This window comes from Ursus americanus, chromosome 7 (genome assembly GCF_024610735.1).
Source record: "Ursus americanus isolate L20-20 chromosome 7, mUrsAme1.1.p, whole genome shotgun sequence".
NCBI classification, from domain to species: Eukaryota; Metazoa; Chordata; class Mammalia; order Carnivora; family Ursidae; genus Ursus; species Ursus americanus.
In genome coordinates, this window is record NC_142133.1 from 61,342,860 (window position 1) to 61,366,806 (window position 23,947).

General features: G+C 33.4%; 1 protein-coding gene across 3 annotated transcripts in view; it reads left to right on the forward strand.

Moving 5' to 3' along the window:
• The window catches only part of MEMO1 (mediator of cell motility 1), a 123,814-nt gene extending 100,089 nt beyond the window's left edge, over nucleotides 1-23,725 (forward strand). For all 3 annotated transcript variants that reach the window (XM_087863744.1, XM_045809127.2, XM_087863745.1), the window contains 3 exons: nucleotides 2,458-2,534; nucleotides 12,902-13,006; nucleotides 14,372-23,725. In XM_087863744.1, coding sequence (XP_087719870.1) covers nucleotides 2,458-2,534; nucleotides 12,902-13,006; nucleotides 14,372-14,503 — 314 coding nt within the window. In that variant the 3' untranslated portion in view covers nucleotides 14,504-23,725. The remainder of the gene's footprint in view (nucleotides 1-2,457; nucleotides 2,535-12,901; nucleotides 13,007-14,371) is intronic.
• Nucleotides 23,726-23,947: the final 222 nt, after the last annotated feature.

The window sequence follows — 23,947 nt, forward strand, 5'->3', positions numbered from 1 at the left end:
TTCAGAAGTAGTTTTTAAGTGAAAGTTACAGTGAAAGCGGTCCATATGAACAAGGCAGCATTTCTAAATATAGTTATACTTTTCACTTGTGATTGAAGCAGGTTTGACCAACTTTAGTCATTTGAAATAGCAGCTCTGAACTTGGAAATAAGCAGAAAAGACTTTTGAGTAGCAAATGGTTATCACAAAGTATATGCATTTTTCTCTGCACCTGAAGAGTAGCGGTTTTCAGATTAGACAGTTACATCCCAGTCACAGGGATTTTTTTTTTTTAAAGATTTTATTTATTTATTCGACAGAGATAGAGACAGCCAGCGAGAGAGGGAACACAAGCAGGGGGAGTGGGAGAGGAAGAAGCAGGCTCATAGCAGAATAGCCTGATGTGGGGCTCGATCCCATCACGCCGGGATCACGCCCTGAGCCGAAGGCAGACGCTTAACCACTGTGCCACCCAGGCGCCCCCGGTCACAGGGATTATTGACAGCTAAAACTAATAGCTATCTCCTGAAGCAAGAAAAAGAGAATGCATTAGTGTAAACCTGAAGTAGTTCAAGTTCAAAGAATATTCATCTTGATTGCTTCCAATGATATTACTCTTACTACAGTTGACAGTGAGTCATAAGTTTCTTGTCTAAGATTATTCATTTAATTGTTCATTCATTTCACAAAAGATATGGGGCAACTCTATCAAAGACCTTTGAAATAGAAGTAGAAATTTAGTACCAATGAATTGAATCAAGAAGTTATTGCAACAGATTTGACTTTGGATTTGACTTTGAGCCTTCCAATAGCCCTCTGGCAAATAGAAAAAATAGGGTTAATTTATATAGTTCTCACTATTAAGTAGGAGTAAGTGTGTACATTTTGTAATGAAAAACAAAACTATACCTAACTCTAAATTTTGAAAGAAATGACTGATGAGTTCTTTAATATACGTGCATTGAGTGATGAATTGTCACTGTTTAAGAATTTTTTTTAGTACAAGGACTGTAATGGATCTCATAGTTACGGCGACATGTAGTAATCCTCAGTGTTTACAAAAATGGTTGTTATATTCAAAAGCAGATAATTGTTTCAGAACCCTATTGCTTGATTCTAGAATCTCATGAATTATAAGATACAATACTGATTTAATAGAAGCTCTTGAGGGAAAGTAAGAACTGTTACATGAGTAATCGTACGTATTAATGCATGTGAAAAGTTAAAATGTGAAAGTTAAGGAAATACAGTATATTCTAGAAAGATGACCATCAAAGATGATCAACATCAACAAGTAAAGGAAGTGTTGAGAAGTGTGTTGTGTGGTTTTTTCCAAAAAAGAGCACCAAAAGAGTTTTATTATTTTGCATTGCTCATCATTTATATGATGATTTTTTTTAGTAAGATAAACAGCTTAAAAATCATAATTGTCCAGCCAAAGAAACCTCTCTTCTCAGGTGTGAGGATAATAATTTTATATGTGAACTTTGCTCTAAAAATGAAGCACAAGACACAGAATGTGTGCATGCATGACTGGTGTACTCGCATACCTTTAAAATGCATTTTGGTGAATCTTTAAAAATAAATATAAAAGTAATGAGTTCTAAGAAATATAGGCATCACAGAAATACAAGTGTAGATGTATCTGAAATACAACATAGTCCATGGAATAACATACCACAATTATCTATGAATATGTTTAACTTTTGGTTTTTATATGACTATAGTAGGGAGCCAAATTTATTACCTGAGCCTTTTGTTTTCTGTCTTCTTTTCAAGCTTCTTCCAGTTTACCCTCTGTGTTTCTTGGAGAAGAGCTAAACATTGAATGTTCTGTGCTTATACTCTCACTGAGATTTTATTGTCAGAGTAGGACTATTTATTATATTTATCCTTTTGTGCCTCCTATTTTAAGGCACTTGTATTGATCTTTTCTGAAGTAGTTTGTTTTGCAAAAATGAAATGAATTTTTTAATTGAGTTCATAAAAATCACATAAGCCACATGTATCTCTGACCTGCACATTTTTTTTCTGTAACAGAGATCAAATCTTTGCATTTATACAGCAAAAGCTAAGCTTTCATTGATTGTTACATTGAGATAGTTTCCTTAAGCCAGATTTCCTTGAATCATTTTCTTTGGGTTTACCTTCCATTACAGACTGATAATAATGTGTTTAACAATGCTTCTAACTTTTAAGCTGTTTTGTTTCCTTAGTCTTTTGTATTGCTCGTGACTTTAAGGTTCTACAGTTTGAAGTAGTTTTTAACATCATAAAAACACTGGTGATATATCATTTCTTTATTCCTTCCCAAATATGCCTTTATTTTTATGTACAAGGGCTCTTGGGAATGATTCTCTCAGAGGCTTAAGCTGTGCTTTGCCTTCCATGAGAACTGAAATTATTTGGTAAGCGCTTGCTTTCTTTTTAGCTTCTAATTTTTCCCTATTTTATTTTGTACATGATATTTGTTTCAAGGTCAAAGGTTCCGTTACAGTTACTATGATGAATCCCAGGGGGAGATTTATAGATCCATTGAACATCTAGATAAAATGGTAAGTCTTTCAGGTGTGGGGTTTTAATGCTCTAAGGTGTTTTCTTTAATTTCAGATTAGTGATTCAAGACTTAATATGTTGAAATATACAGTGGACTAATAATTCTTTCCCTATCTTTATTTAACTTAATGTGCAAAGTATAGGTTACAGTCATATGAATATTGATTATAAAAATAATCCCTTTTCTATTAGTTGAAATTTCCTTTAACTTAATTTTATTTGATTAATGAGACTAAGAATAATATGCAGATTTTAGATGCTATTTGGGGGAGTGTCTCAGGTTTAGGGGTAACAGGATATGAATGCCATTACTTACTTTTAAGCGGAAACAACCGTAGCAAATTCTTAGATTATTTTATTATTTAATTATATTTTTTGGCCATTTGGATTTTCTTAAATGGTGTTTCATTTTGTTGTTTAAATAGAGAGTTTAAAAATATGATTGTATTCTTATCTGGCCCAGGAGTACAATAGACATTGATCCTGCTGTCATTTTCCTTAAAGGTTTATGGTAGTCATAGTACTTGTTTTCATATTTAAAAAGTCATGCAAATCATTTGGTTTTTTCTAAACTTATAAACAGAATATTAAATATATTAGATATATCACTTACTGGCTTTGACCTTTGACAGATCATTTCAGTTCTCTAGTCCTCAATTTGTCATCTCTAAGATGAGAGACTTGGAATAGGTGGTCTCTAAATTGTCTTTAAACTCTGTCAGACTTTAAGTCTGTGATTTGTTGTAATCAACTTTACCACTGTTTGAAAAGCTTTATGCATATGTTTTAGTACAACAATATTTAGTCTAAAGTAGATAAAATATTTTACTAAGGAATCTGGATCTAAAACTATAGGTAGGTTATACCTTGTATATTTTATTAAAAGTCAAAGGGAATGAATGCAAATTTAGTTACCTAGGAGATTTTATTATATTTAGATTTTATCATATTTAAATTTATCTTGTTACTTAGATCCAATTATGGCCTAATACTTTTACCTTTGGAATTTTGTTTGGACTTAATCTACTGACTTTTCTTTTGGCTTTATGATGTCATGTCAGTCATTTAATTCTTTTCTGGCTTCTAGTTCTGATCTTTTTTTTCCTGAGGCTTAGTTCTCAGTTGCCTCAGAAAACCTTTTTGGTTATGTCATCATTTATTTTCTTCATGTTGCAAGTGGTTACTGGGTGTCTCCTGTGTGTCTGGTACTGTGTGAAATACTGAAGACGTTGAGAAGATAAAACATTGTCTCTCACTTAATGGAACTTACAGTTCAGTCATTGAACAGACTTAGAAAGAAACTATTCCAATGCAGAGATGTAAGAGATATGTAGGATATATGCTCTCCTTATTGTTCTGTGAGAATGACATAGATGTGCTTACCTTAGGGCTTTGGCCCTTTTTATACCTGACTTTGTGGCTTTGCTCAGCTCTACCTTCCCAACAAGGTGCACCGACTACCCTGTTTAATTTTGCATCATATACTCCACCTTCTCAGCATTCCCAACTTACCTTACCTGCTGCAGTTTTTCTTTCAGCAAACTAAATATTCTACTTATTTATTTAAGTTTTGTTAGGATATTTATTTTGTTCTCCAGTGTATCCACAGTGCTTAGAATAGTGATTAGACCATTAGTAGGTACTCCGAAAATATTTTTCAAGTGAATGAAACAATGAATATAATCTTCCTATATACGTAATTAAATTAAGTGAATACCCTAACTATAATATGAGAAAGAAATAAAGGGAAAGTAATTTATGATAAATTAATATATTTTTAATAATGTAAGTGCCCAAACACCAAGTATATTAGAAGACACTGTGAAGTAGATGTGTACACATTGTATCATTACTATAACAGCTATCAATCCAAACCCAAACAGTTATTTTATATTTGTGACTCCTATTACTAAGGTGCATTGCTGGGTGACTTGATTTTCCCAAATGGTGATTAGTTCTTAGTAAAGTTGTAAACTAAACAAAGTATTCCCTTCCCTTACTTTATATGAATATGGCAATTCCTTGGAAATCTACTGTATATTAAAACCATGCAAAACTTCTTAGTATTTATATATAAAATAGAGTTAAGGGTATAGGTAATTATAAGCAGGTTTTTCACCTATGTGGACATGTCTAAGAATGTTATGGGATGAGAACCAATTATTTGTGTGTGGGACTATCTTGTATAATAGGACAATCAGCATCCCTGAACACCAACCACTAGCATCTTCTAATTATTGGGACCATCCAAAAATGTGTCCACCATTTTCCATTATGCCCCTATGGTAAACAGTTGTTCCATGACCTTACCCTACTTAAGTTTTCTTCTCAGTATTAATTACTATGTGACTTATTATTTGTTGATTGGTTTGGTGATAACTTCCCCTACTAGATTGTAAGCTTCATGAGATCAGGATCTTTGTCCATTTTGTATCAGCCTTTCATTGGGTACTCAATATATATAGTTGTTGAGTGAATCAGTGAATGAATGGGTGGGGGTAGTGGTGAGAAATGAAGCTAGAGAATCTAGAACAGGCTGTTTATTTATTTTTAAGATTTTATTTTTTTTATTTATCAGAGAGAGATAGAGTACGTGCGCATGTACAAGCAGGGGGATTGGCAGGCAGAGGAAGAAGCTGGCTCCCCGCTGAGCAAGGAGCCCGATGCGACTCAATCCCGGGACCCTGGGATCATGACCTGAGCCAAAGGCAGACGCTTAACCCACTGAGCCACCCAGGCATCCCTGTTTGTTTGTTTGTTTGTTTTTTAAGATTTTATTTTATTTTTTTTTAATTCGAGAGAGCACGAGCAGGGCAGAGGGAGAGGGAGACGCAGACTCCCCACTGAGCAGGGAGCCTTACGTGGGTCTCGATATCAGGACGCTGAGATCGTAATCTGAACCCAAGGCAGACGCTTAACTGACTGAACCATCCAGGGACCCCTGGAACAGCCTGGAACAGGCTGTTTAAAGGATATTAAATAGGAGAGTGATAAAATCAGACTGTATTTGAATAGATTGTGCAGCTGTGGTGTAGCAAGTGGGTTGGAGGGAGGTCAGAGGAGAAATGAGTAGACCAATTTGGTAATCCAGGTGACAAATGGTAATTTAGGCAGTAGATGGGGTGGTGATGGTGGAAGAAAGGGACAGAGTGGATATATTCAGTGTATATAAGAGACAAATTGATGTTAGGACTTAGAGATTGATTGAACTTGCTGGGGAAGGAAGTATCAAGAATAACTCCTAAATGTCTGGCTTATGCTGCTGGTTGGGTGTTTGTACTATTCACTTAGGTTTAAAGCACAACAAGATCAGACTGATGTTTTAGGACGTAGGGAAATCATAAATCATATTAGGGATATGTTATATTTGCTGTTGCCTTTAAGACATCCAAGTGGAAATGTCAAGTTGGCATTTGGATTTTCATTTTGCAAATTATTTTTGAGTGCACTTACAGTCCTAGGCACCATTGGAGATACGACAGTAAACAAACACACTTACTCTCACAGAACTTTCACTCTAACAGGAGGAGATACATTTAAAAAAACAACAACAGTAAGGATATATGTAAGTTTAGTTTCCAAAAGTGATGTGTGCTGTACAGAAAATATTGAAAGTGTTTTGAAATAGTAAATGATTCAAGTGATTGGTGGTTAAGTGATTGGAGAAAGACTCCCGTAAGGAGAAACATTAAGCCGAGATAGAGATGATAAGAAGGAGCAAACCAAGTAAAGATCAGAGGAAAGAGCATTCTGGACAGAAGGAGCTGCCTGTGCAAAGTCCTTAAGATGGGAAAGAAGCTGGGTGTGAAGAAAAGGGGGAAAAAAAAAGGCCAGTGTTGCAGGAGTATGGTAGATAAGGGGAAGAGTGGTATAAGCTGTGGCAAGAGGGAGAGGCAGGGATCGGATAATGTAGGGCTTTATATTCCAGGGTAAGAAATGTATGTAAGTACAAAAAAATGATGTAGTTACATTATTTTATTTTATTTTTAAAAAGATTTTATTTATTTATTTGAGAGAGAGAGAGAGAGACCAAGAGAGAGCACAAGAGCGGGGTGAGGGGTGAGGGAGAGGGAGAAGCGGACTCCTCTGCTGAGCAGGAAGCCTGATGGGGGGCTTGATCCCAGGACCCTGGGGTCATGACCTGAGCTGAAGGCAGATGCTTAACCCATTGAGCAACGCAGGTGCCCCTAGTTACATTACGTTAAAGGTCACTCTGGTAGTTGCGTAGAAAATGGATTCTACACCAGGTCCAGGAGCAGTAACAGTGGGCACGGGCAGCAGTTTAGTGGGGAGAGGATAGTGACTTTGACTGGGGTGGCATTAGTGGATATGGAAAGAAGTTGGTAGATTTGAGATCACTTTCAGGCGTATTTTCAGAAGGGCTTTACTATGGATTTGTCTATACTGTTGAAAGCCTGGAGAAGAGGTCTGGATTAAGTTTGAGAGGTCTGGAGTTAAGTAAGTAACAGGTAATTAGAGCCAGGGCAGAGAAGAGATTGTCTACTATAGTAATCCTTAACCTTGTCTTTACAATTTCAGTCACCTGTGGGACTTTTTCAAAATAGACTTGTCCATAGTGCCCCTGGAGATTGCCTTCTGGTAGTATGGAAAGTGTCCCAACATCTTTTTATTCCTAAATTCGCTTTGATAGTGAATTTGAACTGTTCTTCTAATGGACCCTTATCTGTTGAGTGGAACAGATTTATTTTCTGTTCGGCTCTTTAAATCATTTGTCAGCTTTAATTAGGCAGCATTTAATTTTGCACACATGAAAATTTGTAAATCTGTGAATTGATGCTTTTAGCACAGAGAGATGTTTTCCCTAAAATATTAGTTTACCTGGTACTGTAAAGTGACCAAACATAATAACATCCTTTGGAACTCTTTAGAACTGTGGTTACATTTAAACACTTTAATATTATTTTACTAATTATTGTATGTGTTACTTATAAACATCCATACTTAACTATTCTTTTAGCCTCTCTTCTAATTCTATATTGATAGCTTATATTAAGAGGACTACCTTTACTTATCTTTCTTGAGGTATATTATCAGACAGACCTTGGTTTCTTACTTTGAGGCAGAGCAAAAAGGGTAACATTTACCCATTGGCATGATTCTCATAATTCTCCTAAAATATTTGCCTTTTCTGGTAACTTCTAAGTCTTTGAAGTTAGAAATTTTTGCTCAAAAAGGGTACCAGAACCAGTATGTTTAATACTGACTTCTAAATCTGCATCTGTTTTACCTTACTTTAGGTGTCCAAAATCACCAGGGCATAAGTTTTAAATTTTTATTTAGTCTGGAATACAATTTCTGAATATTGAGTATTTGCTTTTTACTAATAGGTTTGAATTTAATATTTGATATGATATTTGACTTGGAGTCTGATTTTTGTGGTCACTTTCTGTTTATATATAGAATTTTTAAATGGCTCATAAGTGCTCTGTTCTTTTATTAGCATGTTCTTAATTCAAGTTATAAGTCAATTCTGGGGGTTAAAGTGGATTGAAATAATAAGAATGGTTAGGTCTATACATATAGTCATGTATGTATGTTTATATATGTACACTCACTATTAAACTCTTACATAACGTGTTTTCTTAATTGATTTATATAACCAAATGGTGACTATCCCTCTATATATTCCTTTTCTAAAGTGCCATTTTATGTTATAAATAATTTCATTCATTTGAGAACCAGTATCTTAGTTTCTATATGCAATCTTTTCAGAGCAAATATAGTTGGATGGTTCTCTATATAAAGTATTAAAGCAGTCTGAATTGTAATTGTTACACATTTTGAAAGTTTGATAGGATGAAAAATTATTTAAGTATAAAATCTTAGGTATAATCTTTTCAAAATTAGTGTGTTAGTTTTGGCTCTTCTTTTGTTATCAGAAAAGTCTTATTAAATATAGTTCCTAAAATAAGTAAAAGTGTTTTTAGGTTCCAAAAGCAAAATAAAAATAGCTGTTTCTCTTATTGTAAAATAATTATATCTCTAGCATTTGAATATCTTGGAATTGAATTATGTGAAAAAAATATGTGAAGAAAAATGTGTAAGAAAATAAACTGGATCTTCCAAATGTTGTAAGTGGGGAAAAAAGTAACTAGTTACAGGAGTTTCTAAAAGTATTATAATAGTATTGGCTGCTGATCATGTTTTTGGTAATTAGTACTTCGTAATTTCAATAATTACCAAGCAGAACGTATTTTAAGACATTCATTTTTGTGAGCTTTTGGTATTACATACTGGAAACTTGAACTGTACATAAGTACACACATATATATTTTATGTATCTATCACATAATCATGTTATTTTTTTCTGTTCCACTTTTGTTTCATTATGGACATTGCCCAGTTATTTATGATTTGGCAAAGAGAATCTGAAAACGTCATTGTAGTCATCCTTATGATGTATTTTCCTTCCAAATTTATTAGTAGTTGCTTGATTTAATTAATTTGAACCTCAGCTACTTTTCTTTCTTTTGACTCTTTTGAAAGTGAAATTGTTCAGATTTGTCTACTCATACTTCTTTCTTGAACTCAGGCCAGTAGTTTCTTTAGTAGTCTTTAGTCTAAGGTTTTATAATGTCATCTTTTAAGATAGCTATTTATTAGTATATTGCTTCTTAGCACTGTTATTTTTAGGGTGATTTTTTTCCCCCATAAATTTTCTTTTCACCATCAGATTTTATCTTGATGCCTTTTACAGAAAGCAGAATATTTCCTTTTCCCACCTTGCCTACCTAAATGTACACCCATCTCCCGAACATAAATATATATCCGTACTTTAGAAAATGAGGCCTACTGACTTGATAATATGGTGATTAATTAAGTGTTCATAATAAAAAGACCTATGGTTCTAGTTCTAATTTCTTTAAGTCCTCTAAAATAGTTTTGTTTCTTTTTTGTGTTTGTTAACTTTAGAGGGAGATTGCTTCTGGTGATAGTATTTAAAATTAAATTTAAATATTTTATTATATATAAACATTTTTATTTTTATTTTTTTTTGAAGATTTTATTTATTTATTTGAGAGCGAGAGAGCATAGAGGGAGAGTGAGAGGGAGAAGCAGACTCCCCGCTGAGCAGGGAGCCTGATGTGGGGCTCGATCACAGGACCCTGAGATCATGACCTGAACCAAAGGCAGATGCTTCACTGACTGAGCCACCCAGGTGCCCCATATATAAACTTTTTTTAAAAGGGAAGATCTTTGTTGTATTATCAGAGTCCTGAATTTGCAGCTCTGTCAGTTAAAACTGTCTCTTCAGTTTAGGATTGCCACTTGGAATTAACATTACAAGCTTTCACTCGTTACTTGGAGAATCAGCATAATGATAGATTCCCTCTGACCTCGTCCCACCTCAAGGTAGGGAGTTAGCTTTCAATCTGAGGATTACTTGCTGAAGCCCCTAAATTTCTCAGAAACCTAAATCATAATGGATATCGGCTTTTGGTGTTTATGATATCTATTGTTTATGTATCTTAGATCTTCACTGCTTCATACTGGATTTAAGTGAACAGATTCTCAATATGCTAGGCCCTAGGTAAGATTTTCATCACCTGAACTTTAGATTCACTGATCATATCTTCAGTATTTTAAGTAATAGAAGAGTTAATTAAGCATATTGGAGAAGCACTTTGTTTCTTCATCTTCTTGGAATTTTGGCAGTTGGCAGGATTATCAAATTAGTGTTTTCATCTTCTTGGAATTTTGATAACTATAATTTAAAAATTGTTAACATCAAAATATAGATATACACAAAAGTATATTTGCCATTGTTCTGTATTACTTAATAGTTGCCCTCTTTCTCGTTACCATTATTGCTGTTGTTTGCATACTTTGTGAATTTTCCAATTGGAGAATTTCACCCATGAGAAAAGCCTTATTTTTTTCCTCTGTATCTCTTCTTTATAAAAATGCATACTCATTCATGATCTTTATTTGTCAGAGAATTGATTGCAATGGAATTGATTCTTGCCCTAGTAGGTATGTAACACACTTTAGGGAATTAAATATTTAAGTTTAATCCCTTAACTTCCATCATCTCAATTCTTCTTTTCCGTCTTGTAATTTAACCATTGTATCTTAATTTCAAACACTTTATTTAGTAGTGTCTTCTCTGCATTCATAACTTTATTTTATATCTTTTCTATATGAAATTTCTTGAATTCTTTGTTTTCCACAGATTCGGTCGTTAGTTTTCCTGTCTTTGAATTCTTCTTGTCAGTATATGAATGTGATAAGTTTGTTTAAAATGTACTTAGATTTTAACATTAACACGTACATCAGAACCTCAGTGTCACATAATCTATTAATGAGTAGAGTTCTATTTAAGGTAAGCTGTCCTAGACTTCATCCAGGAACATTAAAAGTTCTCTTAAAATGTGTGTACCAATTATAGCTGTGAGAATATTTAAAGAATTGTTAGTATGTCTCTTATGCTGCATGAAGCAGACTAGTGAGTGAGAAAGAGCCTTAGATTAGAAATTCAGAGGCAAGCTTTTAACCTTATTTATGCCTCAGTTCCTTCATCTTTAGGGAGTTATATCTTGATTATCCGTATGTGTGGAAGAGATTTGTTTAACTCCATCTCTGCATTACTACTTGGTTTAGAAATATATTGCATGATATTCTTTGAACCAGAATTATGATACTAACTGTTTATCTTAGGTTTAATTTTTAAGTTTGTTCATATTTCTCTGAATTTACACCAAATGTCGCTGGAGTCTGTTGACCTGGAAGCCTCCTAGTTTGCAGGGGAAAACAGTTTAATGTTAAACACTGGTTGTGGACAAATCTGAGAGTGGCTGATTGATGTGCAATCAATTGAAAGTTGATTACATGCACATACCTATCTTTCAGATGTATTTGCAGGAAAATGTAATGATGTTGATGAATGACTTGAATGCTCTGAAAACAGGTTCTTTATAAAATTAAATTTTGATGCTGCCACTGCAATACTTTTCTGTCACCTACTAATTACTGTCATTTTTCAGATGAGTGTTCATCTGATTACTCTAGGTGCTTTTCCATGGTAGTTGCTTTAAAACATGTTGAAATATAATTTAAAAACCACACAAAATATGTCAGTTGATTCCCTAGTTAAACCACCATTTACATTTCTCTCAGAGTATGTTAATCCAGTTTGTTGAACACAAATGTAAAATATTTTACCTGAATAAGAAAACAAGGTAAGGTAATTGGTGAATGAGTGAGAATCATTGATTTATTTGCTTGGTTAAAGTTGCTCTGTATTATTGTATGATGAACATATTATTTGAATGCATTTGCAGGGTATGGAATTTAGTGTGAATAAATATCCAAGTCATAGTGGTTGTTTTAATAGTAGTCTTAAAAGTTTTTGATCCTGAATTAAAATCTTAAAAATAAAGCATTCTAGTTGGAAGTATAAAGAGATAAAAAGCCTTTCTTTTTTAAAAAAGATTTATTTATTTGAGAGAGAGCATGAGCGGGGGCGGGGAGGGACAGAGGGTGAGGATCTCAAGTAGACTTTCTGCTGAGTGCAGAGCCCGCAGCCGGGCTCAATTTCAGGACTCTGAGATCATGACCTGAGCCAAAACCAAGAGTTGGACGCTCAACTGACGGAGCCACCCAAGAACCCCAGGAGATAAAAAAGCCTTTAAGATAATTTGGCTTTCCATTATTTTGAATACATGAATAAAGTTATTTGTTACTGGAAGACAGGCCAATACTTTCTTTTAAAAAGTTCATAAAGGGCCTATTTTGCTTAAGCATTTATCTTTATGACCTTTAAGTTCATTAAAAATATGTTAACCTTTTTCTTAGAAGTGATATCTTTTTATTACTTACTGATAATTCAAAATGCCTTGCACACTGTTGATATTTAAGCATATGTTATGGAATTAGTTAAGTTACAGTAAACTCTTAATTATTTATGCCAATGGTAGGAGAAATATGATGGTTATGAGAAAAAACAGCCATATAGCAAATCTAATTTTCACAGTAGATTTACTTTTGTAAATACGTTTATGTAAGAAAAATGTAAAATTGTGAAATGTTTAAGAGTTGTGAGCTAAGTGGTAACTGGTGATGGTGGTGTGGAAACATAGTAGGAGGTCAGAAAAAACTAAACTGAGGAGTGGAAGTTTTCTGTTAATGAAGTGTACATATTGTTGAGATCTGCCTATAATGGGATTATCCTTGATGAATGAGTTTGATATTTCACAAAGATTATTTAATGTATTTTCTTTACTTCTCCTTAATTGAAAAATTATGATGTTTAGCTCTTAAGTAACAGTTTAAAATGTGATTTGGAAATAATAAATGTGTACCTTTTTCTTTTTCTTTCATTTTCTTTTTCTCTTCTTTTTTTTAGGGTATGAGTATTATAGAACAACTAGACCCTGTATCTTTTAGCAATTACTTGAAGAAATACCATAATACTATATGTGGAAGACATCCCATTGGGGTGTTATTAAATGTGAGTATCCTTAGGAAGCCTTGATTTTTAACATTTGATCCTATGATGTTTCAGAATATCTTAATTGTTACCATCTGTGATACCTTATTAATGAGTGTTGTTTTTAGGTAAATTTTCTTTCTAGTACCTTTAAGATAATTTGTCTTTCCATTATTTTGCTTACGTGAATAAAGTCATTTGTTACTGGCAGGCAAGGCGATATTTTCTTTTAGATACAGAAAAATTATTTAGAATAGAACCCTAGTTTTTCTCTTGACTCACAGCCAATTCCAATGTGTTCTTTACAAATATAAATCAAAGTAGCCCTTGGTAATAAGTAACCTTATTCATTTTTCGGTTTTATTTAATGTTCTAGACGCTATAAAAAATAAACAGAAGATTCTGGTCTTGAACTTCAGATATTCATAATTTAGTAACACAAAACAGATGGCATGTATATGTTTTTCTCTTTACAACAAAAACAATATTTCATGTAAACAATAGTAAGAGACAGAAGTTTTGGGTAGCTGGATTTTTGAAAGAATTAGTAAAATTTTTCCTCCAATAAATAAAACAGTATGTCTTTCCTGAAAGAAAATGTGAGACTTTTTAATAAAGAAGAAAGTGTATGTATGCTCAGGAATGGAGGAGGAAGCAATAATGCATTCATTGTTTGGAGAGGCAGAGAAATAATGGAGAAGGTAATGTTAGTCTAGAATAGTGTGGGGTAGGAACCTACCCTACAGTGTTAGTTTAGTGTAATTTGAAAGATAGTACATTGTGGATTTTTAGGAGTGGTTTTCTCTTAAGCAGTACTGACTGAAGAAAAGCCTGTTAAAGGCTTAAACTAATTCTTGAAATTTAAACTTGGTAAGCTGCACTAATTTCCTAAAGTCTGAATTGGATCAAATAAAATTTTAATAAATGATGAAACCAATCCACAATTAAAGTAAAAATTGTGGTTTACCTCTTAGATTAGAAATTAGACCTGGAAATTAATTTGTATATATTTCAAATTTAGTCAAAGTTAGATGAAGAAGAGACCAGGATTTCATGACAGAAGAGGCTATGATTTGGTTTAGAGAAAAGAGGGAAAGGTGTATGTTTCTTGAAGTGGCTTTATTAAATATAACAAGGGTAGGGTGGAAGATGACTGGTATTTATCAAGAAGCTAGATTAGAGGAAATTTTTTGAAGAGAATGAAGTGAGGAATTCTCTTTTTCCTCTTTAATATGCTTCAATAAGAAGTTCAAAAAACAAATCAAGAGAAGAGTAAAAAATCTAGGCTTCAGCTGTGAAGTGGGCCAAGTTAGGCCACCAACACATTCAAAGAGTGTTCACTTTTTATATGAGGTCTGTTGTAACCGGTTTTTTTTTTCCCCCTAGGCTATCACAGAGCTCCAGAAGAATGGAATGAATATGAGCTTTTCCTTTTTGAATTATGCCCAGTCAAGCCAGTGTAGAAACTGGCAAGACAGTTCAGTGAGTTATGCAGCGGGAGCACTCACGGTCCACTGAAGCTCTGAATCCTCAGGGATGCCACCTGCACATACTCATTCTCTGTCCGGGGTCCCAGCCTAGCCCTTACCAAGATACTGGTCCTGGTTTGGGGGGATTCTGAAACCTCAAACTAATAGAACTTTCTTCTCTTCTTTTCTAGTAGGTGTAGTCCTTCCTTAATTTCAACTCATTTAAAAATGCTTTATAGTTTAGGACAGTGGAAGGAAGGCTGGCATCAAAATATTTTGATCAAAAAAGATGGCAATGTAAAGGCCCAGTTGTGGCAGACAGTTTTTTGGAAGTAACTTGTAAAGCATTTACCATATCCTAAATTTGCACTCTTTGCAGACTTGTGCACATATATTCCGCTTTCAGAATAGTTTTGCAAATTGTACACAAACAAAAAAAGGGTGGAAGCTTTTTAATAAAGAAATTGCATTTATAAATGATCTGTATTAGAATATAATAAAATCTCCAGTTATAGTCAATTACTACCCGTGTTGTACAACAGATACCTTCTATTTTAGTTGCTAATAAAGGGCTACACAACTCAAAATAGTCTGATTTAAACTTATTGCTCTGTGGTACATTGAAAATTGTTTTTTTTATTAATTCCATCTCAGAATTTTTATGTTAAAAGTGGTAAACTTCAGCTCATGTAAAAAATATGTTAGGATGTATTTTATATTTTACTTATTTATGTGATTTTTTTATCACAGATATTAGAATCATATTTTAAAGTTAGCTTTTAAAATTACATACAGTTTGCCTTTTTGTGTGTGACATCACTTTGTGTCATAACTATATTATAATAGAATATAAATTCAAGATTGGTAAAAGAACAGATGTAGTCCGTTCCTTCAAAGATCGTGTTTGATAGGCAGTAGTCTGCAAATGAGGAAACGTTGGAGAGTGTTCTTAGTGATTTTCAAATCATTGCAGACCATACACTACTGCTATGCTTTTTTAGTGCTTTAAGCAATTTGACTCTCTTACTTGAATTTTTAGCAAGAAATCATTAACAGTAACAAAAACAAAAAACCACTGGATTTTCTTATAGTTCTACAAATTTTTTGTCATGATTTTTGGTGCGGCTCTTCCAACTAAAATAATGGTATGGTGTTGTATTTCTTTTTTTAGCATAGACCATTTCTAGTCACTTCGAGGGGGGGTAATATACATATATATATATGTATATAATTTGATTAGTTAACTATTGGCCACCATGCATGTACTAGATTGTACCTATTTCAGTCTGACATTGGGTATCTACATTACACTGGAGAGCGTTTGTATCTTCAGTGTTATGCCAGAATAGCACAGTTTTTAGATGCCTTGCACCAATTTTATTTAAGGATTTGCATTTCTTATTTACTAAATATCAACTTTCTATATTCAAGAATTGAGAAAAAATAATGTTATCTTTTGGATTCAAAATTATCCACCTATACATGTGTGGAAATTATACTCTTACATATTAATGATTTATTTCCCATCACTTAGGTATACTTTTGAGTACTATAAATATTTATTCCTTATTTATTATATAGACTATAAAAATTTCAAAATTGACTACAGAGTGAATTTTTATTATTTTCTGAGTATAAAACTGATACATGATTATTATAGAAAATTTAGAAAATACTGAAAAGGACAAAGAAGAGAAAAAAATTATCTGCAGTTTCACTATCCAGAGATAACACTGTTAATATTTTTTGTATTTCCTCTCAGTCTTTGTCTATGCTATTTATATGTATGAGTGTGTATATGTGTTTGTGTGTGTGCATAATAACAAATTGAGATTATACTGACCATATAGTTGTATACCCTACTTTTTATAAATTCCTAAGTACTTCCCCATGTCTTTGAAAATGTGATTTTTAAAAAATGGCTGCCTAATATTTTATTGTATGAATATATACACCATGATCAAACCAGTTCTTTCTTTGGATAGTAGATTGTTTCTAATATTTCACAGTTATAAATAATAGTGGGATGGACATCTTTATATGTAAAATTTGAACTCTATCATAGACTAGTTCTTTAGGGTATATTCATGGGAGTGGAATAACTGGTTTAGATGGTGAGAACTTTTTAGGCACTTTAAAATATGGCCAAAATACCCTTCAGAAAGTTTGTACAAAATTAGCAATATGTGAGTACCCATCATACTGCCCCTTCTCCACTGTTGGCTATTATTTATTTTAATTTTTGACAGTTTGTTAAGCATATAATTAATTGGTTGTTCTTTTTCATCATTCTGATAAGAGTGGCTTTACCATGGATCAGTTTTTTTCCTTCTTTGATTTTTAGTTGATTGATTAATAAAAAACACAAGAGGGTACTTAGGTGTTGTGGGCTATACCCCTGTGAATATGTTTACTGTATTTTTAAAACTCTAGAATATTTCAGCATCACCCCACCCTTTCCTAGGATATGAGCCTATCTTTCATACTCAATCATGAAGTAGAAAGAGTTCCAAACTGAGTACTGAGTTCTAGTTCTGTCTAATTAGTTCTCTTACATAAATATTTCATGTTGTATTGAGACATTCTCATCTGTAAGATGTGGAGGTGATCTTTTAAGCACATTCTGGAATGTTAAAAAGCTACATGATTAAGTTAGATTAGAAGTTTTCTCTTGATTTCAACTCAACATACATAAAAATGAAAGTCTCTTTTTAACACAAAAGGGAAATTAATTTGCATTATTTAATGCCGTTAATATTACCTAAATTGTTGAACTTAAGCTTTTCTACTTTAAGTGCCTTAAAAGTGTTTTGTATTTGAAATCTAAAATGTAAAGGAAATTATTATGTGGTTCTGTACAGTTTCTTTATTACATGCATTTGAGTTACTTGCAGCAATTTTTTTTTTTAACCGTAGATTGCACAGAGCAGTATATTCATGGATTCTTCACTATTCTACTAGTGAGTCCTTGAGAAATGTATGTTAAAGATTAGCTCAGTGATCAGGTAAGTGAATGCTTTGTCTTGGGTGGGCAACCAAATCTTCATACAGAGTAGGATAAAGGACTATTCAGATATTCCAATGTTCATATTTAGATACTCCAATATGGATGGTAGGTCCTGAGTTAGTCACTGATTATTGTTGCAGGTCACAAAGTTTGCTTTGGTAGTAAATAGTTCATTGCTCTAGATAAGAGGTTGGCAAATGTTTTGTGTGAAAGATCAGATACTAAATATTTTGGGTTTTGCAGGCCATATGGTCTGTGTCCCAACTATTCACTTTTGCCGTTGTATCACAAAAGCAGCCATAGACAAAGTGTGCATGAGTAGGTGTGGCTCTGTTTCAGTCAAACTCTACTTATGCAGAAAGCTGGATTTCATCCATGGGCCATAGTTTGCTGTCCCCTGTCCTAGATGATATAGTTTACTTGTAGTTCAAATTATTGGCTAGTAATTTAAACTGCAACAAATGATTGTAAGTTTCTACCTTCCTAACCCTCTCTTAATTTGATGTAGTATACTTGGCTGGGTTTGAGTGTTATTTAGAATTATAAAGGGAATTGGGAAATGGGTAAAGAAAACTAGGAAGTCTTAGGAACTAGTGTTAAAGCACTTTGAAGCCCTTTTATTTGCTGAAGCCCACTGGGAGGTTTGCTTTGCTGCTGTAAATTAATCAAAAGAGTGATGAGGTTGTGATTAGTTGTTGCAAATTATAGAAATTGTTCTAAGCACTTGGCTACCTAGATGGTACTAGAGGATGGATGAGATGAGCCTTTGTACTTGAGTATTCTAGGACATAGACCAGTAATTTAAGAGAGACTGAAATGTGAGACTCTGTTTTGCCATGTAAAGACAGGAAAAATAACTACCATCTTCCATCACCATCTCTTAATATTTAGCCCCTAACCCCAACCCCCAATATTTAGGAAGGACATAAACTCAGAATAAAAGAGAGTTATTTAACTTGAACAACTTTAAGTTGATGGAAAAATTACTACACTCTTCGGTTCTCATTTACTCTAAATCAGTGAAAACTTCATCAAAGAGTAGTATTAGTCCATAGACTGGCAGTTGGCAAGTGCTGTGGTACGGTTGCTGAAAGACCTAATGTGGTTTTGGAACTATTACTGATTAGCAGGCATGCACTCTGACATTCAGTCTAAAACTTTAATGTTTGTGTTAAATTGTAAGTGCCACATATTAAGAGGAATATTATGAACTATAGTGTTCATAGAGAGCCATCTGAAATGATGAAAGGCCTGAGTGCTGTGGAGAGTGGGATGCAATCAAAGGAATGGGTAATATCATTTTGGAGAAGATAAGTTTAAAGAGAGGGAGTTTTGTTTTTTGTTTTTCTTCCCAAATATTTGAGTGACTACCATGTATAGGAAGGAATAGAATTGTTCTGCGTTGTTCTAGATGGAAAAATTAAGAAATGGAAGTTTCTGGTTCCACACTTAATGTTCCATATGAGAATTTCTAAATGAAATAAGCTCTGTCCTCAAAAACCATTGGAAGTACTCAAAAGCTAAATCAGTGGTTCTCAAAGTTTAGTTTCCTGTACTGTCAGCATCAGCATCACCTGGGTATATTATTAGTATAGATCTAAAACTGTGGAACACCAAGCTGGAAAAAAGCTAACAGAATTAGTACAAATAAAATGAAATTTATTTCATGTGTATAAAAGTATTAAAGGCAATAATTTTTAAATAAAAATTGATTTTGATCGTTTAACACTAACTTTCAACATAGATTATAAATTGATGATTATTACTTGTTAGTGGTGGAACACTGGACCCTTAGAATAGTAATATACTTTTGTTTTTGTTAAAACATTTAAATACAAGCTAGGAGTTTCTATTTACTAAAATAAATTTAAGTTGGTCTTCAAATCAGTGATTTCACTTTCTTAAACAGGTGCTTCTTGAACATTAAAACAGAGCCATATCCATAGCAGAAAAGGGTATTCAAGGAGCTTGCTCTTTTTATACCTGTGAATGTCAGAATATTAGGGAGGGAACCAAGAGGAGCTGGCAGATAAATTCTCTCTGCCTTCTTTCTCTTTTACTGTGTAAATACAACTGAGTGGAGTGTCACACTATTATCACTGACTGTTCTATACATTTGGGAAAAGCACCCTCAAGTAATGCCGGTAACTGGGACTTGGGCCTTTTCAAAGTCACTGTTGTGAATGGAATTTGTTTGACTATCATGAGTTTATTGATACATGCTGCTCGTTGGCATACTATGTGAATAATTTTAGAGTTTTAGATTTGTCATTTATTTAAAGGTTCTCTGGGAATTTCAGAGTGGTTTGTGCCCAAGATGTATCACATTAATTGTGTATGTGTGTGTGTTTAATTCTAATATAAGGTTTGGCCTTCACACTATAAAATAATAGAAAAAACTTTAAAAGCCAGTTCTTCTGATTTTGAAAGCCATAATATAATACAGTTGGTTTTTCATTATAAATTGTAAGTTATGTTCAAATGCATATTTCATACTGTATAGTGAGGTTGTAACTTTACTAGCTGTAGTCCTATTTCTTTCCTGTCATCCTAATAATGAAACCAAAGAGCATATAAATACCATTATTCAATTATTGAAGGCCAAGTGTATTCGGCTATGAGCAAGACCTGAGTTCTGGTCTTTTAATCTGCCAGTGCAACTTTTGGAAAATATTTTAATTTTTCTGACCACAATATTCTCTGAAATATTTACTGAATGTGATGTTATATACATTTAAGTAAAAAGTACTAAAACGTGATGAAAACTGAAAAAACCTGGAATAATATGTGAATGACATAGGAATGACGGAGTTTGGTGAGTTTTTAAATTAAATGCTTAGACTGTTGAACTAGATTTAATAAAAGTATTTTTAGCTTAACAGTTTTATAAGTGGAAATTTTTTCCTAAGAAGTTTTCTTTTCCATTTAAAATATATCCATTTGAATCTAACGTAATAGACACTCAGTTGTATCCGTTCAATTTTGATGAATTTTAAAGCCAGGAGAACAAAAGGCAATCTTCATAGGAAGTGTTTTCTGAAGGACAGGAAAGCATAAACCTTTTAATTGGAAACACTTTTTAAATTGGCTTTTCCATTTTCCGTTTTTAATTGTGGAAACCAGCTTCCTTACTAATTTTAAGAGATGGTAGAATTTAATATTCCTAGGCTCTTTGTAGTGCCCGATGAAATGAGTGGTAGTGTAAGTGATCCGGTATATCTGAAACCACTGGCCCATGGTTCTTAGCTCATATTTTGCAATATCTTTTGGTGTTTACTGGTGTTTAAAGGTGGTGTAAAGTTTTAAAACCAATTAATTAAAATCTGCTTTAGCTGCTTGCCCAATGACATGTTCAGCTAACTCTCAAGTAGAAAGATACCATGGAATCTTTTTCACTGGAATTCTTTTTCAGATTCGCCAGTGAGTTGCTACTCATTTCCTGGAACAAGTCATTGCTTTTTTCTAGAGCAGAGTTTATTTCTTTATTAACGTGAGTTAGAATTGAATAATATAACTCCTATCCACCGTTGATTTTTTATGACAATAATAAGATACCTTATTTAATATATTGTACTTTTAATTTTTAAAATGTTTCACAACATTTTCTTTCCTCTTAATCTCAACAATAAGTAGGCCAGACATTATTGCCTTATTTTTATTGATAGAGAACCTGAGGCAGGCCCATACAAATAATATGACTTACATAAGTTTGCATGGCTAGTTAGTATCAGAGTGAGGACAAGAATTCAGCTCCTCTAATTTTCAGTCTGTCTGTTACAAATGCTGTAACATATTATTACTCTGTGTTTGGTTTTTGGTGCTGGCTGTTTGAGGTATGTTGAATTCAAATAGTGATGGGATTTTGCAACTTCAATAAAAATGGGAATCGTTCATGTAACACGTCTACTTTGATTAATTTAGGTAAAAATAGACTTCTTTTGGTGGATTAAAGCACTCCATACTTCTAATAATTCTGAAGATATCTATTTTCTTTTCTTGGAAGGCCTAAAAATTCTATTCTGTTGCTTATATCATTAAAATGCACTGCTACTTTGTAATGGGACACTGACAAAAATGAAATTTAAGTTATTTGGTATGTGAGTTACTGATGGTGACTCTTTGCAGCAGACACTTGGCTCTCACCCATCCGGTCCATGCATTAAAGTGTCCTGCAAGCACCTGTGACTCTGCCATGGGTTCTCTCTCTTACACACAGGGCAGGTTGGAAGTGCTAGGAAGATAATGCCCAGGGAGCAGCCCTCAGCCAGTGATGGATGGGAGTTGGAGGATAATTATTCTAGCCTCCTTGCCCTTCTGGTGATACTCTGAGGCATGTTTCGCATTGTCTCCTAGAGTTCCCAGTGGGACAGGACTTCATTGCCCACAGCAGGAAACTGTTAAATAATATATTTTCTTCCTCCTCTTCATTGTCTCACTTTCCTTCCTTTATCATTGTTCCCTGGGATTACCTCCCAAATGAGCTTCTTGTCTTAGAATCCTTGTCTCAGAGTCTGTTACAGGACCACCAAAAATACTTTTGACTTCGGAAATAAGTCATTAGTAGTATTTTTGTTAGATATGAAAGATTTCTTTTAAAACAATTATTTTGAACAAGATCTAAAACAGGTATTTTAGTATTCTATTTTAGCTTGTCTCATAATTACATCCATGTTCAATTTAATTTCCTTAGCTTCATTTCCTAGCAAAGGAAAGATTCAAGGTAAAAAAATCTTAGGTAGAAATACAAGCTATGTATCTGAGGTGGAAATTGTTCTACTGGATCTATTTGTTCTTTTCTTCTAAAAAAAAAAATAAAGGCTGATTATCCAAATGACTTAAGAAAGACACAGTGGGTTATCTGTTTTGGTAGAAATTAAATGGAATTTGGTTCACAAAATTATGGAGTATTTTCTACTTGGATCTTACTTTCTCATTTCTTACCAGGACCTGCTTATTCATAATCAGGGACCAGGATTACCTTGACTAACACTGATTGTACAGATAATTTCCCCAAAGATTTTTCTATAATTCTTGTTAAATCAAAACTTTAGGGGCACTTGGCTGGCTCAGCTGGTAGAGCGTGTGACTCTTTTTGATCTCGGGGTTGTAAGTTCAAGCCCCATGTTGGGCGTTGAGCTTACTTAATTAAAAAAAAAAAAAAAAGGAAAACTTTTTTGTGATCTCATTAAGGATTAAGGAATATGGAGTTTATAATTTGAATAAACTCTACATTAAATTTAGTACATTGTAAGTTTATCTTTTATAGTTCTTTGATATCTTTTTTTGAATTAGGAATACTGGGTTTTATATGTTTTTAAAAAACAGTGTGGGAAACATTCATTTTAGGCACATGTTAATTATCAGTCTTCTTTTCTCACGTAAAATTGTGATTTGTGTGTCTGAAATATATGCTGTATTGATGTGGTTTGTGAAATGGAACAGAAGTGAATTTAAGCAGATCTGTAGTTCTGTTTATAGGGCTATCCTAAAATTAGCAGGCACAAATATTTTCCTATCAGAGAAACAAAACGCTTTAGGAATATATTTTAATTAGTTATCCTGATTATAAAATAACATCTTAAAATATCTCTGTATTTTTTTAAGCAGAAATAGCAGAGAGTGTATACATAGTGTTTTCCCTCAGTGTAATTGCCTTGTGGTGCCTTCAAATTCTGCTTTTTTTGAGTACGTGACAGGACATTTCTTGACCTTTGAGGTTGTATTTGTCTGTTAGACATTGTCAAAAGTCAACTGGGTGATTAGGTTGGATAATATGGTTTAGGGGAGAAAGTGATAGTTATAAAAGAATAAGTCTGCCTTGCTCCTGGGATACATTAAACTGCTCTGAAGTGGAAACTCTCTTTCCAAAATCTCCACAGTAGCATATTGGAATAAGCTTAGAGTCTGTTAAACTAACTATCTGTTGGTAAATATAAGTTTTGTTACTTTAAAAAATTAATCTACTACTTTTTAGATGTGCTACATCCATACAGCTATCTAATTTATTAAATTTATTAAATCCAGACAAGGCTTTTGGCATTTCAAATATCTCAATATGGTAGATTGAAATCTTGTGTAAGAAAGAAGCAGAGATGATTTTTAAAATGTGTAAGAGAGCTGGCCCATTTCCTGAACACTAAATGTTGAAGTGATTAAAAATGGGGAATATCTTTTTATAAAGTCTTTACTGGAAGCTGACTTCTTATGTTAAATGTGAACAATCTCATGATAACTTGATGTAAATAAAACAAACTTCAAAAATTGTCTCTTTTCAAAAGTTTACATATTTTCTATCACATTAGGCTACTTATGCAATACTTCTATATTACATATTTAAATAGAACCTGGCCTTTTTAAAGTTTAAGAGGTGCTCCCCGCCTTCCATTAATATGAAGTACTTGTATTTGAGAATGTTGTATTTCTGGATGTTTGTTAATTTGTTGAATCTTGCAGGGTAAGTCTTTTCCTGAAAGTTCTGGTTGGTAC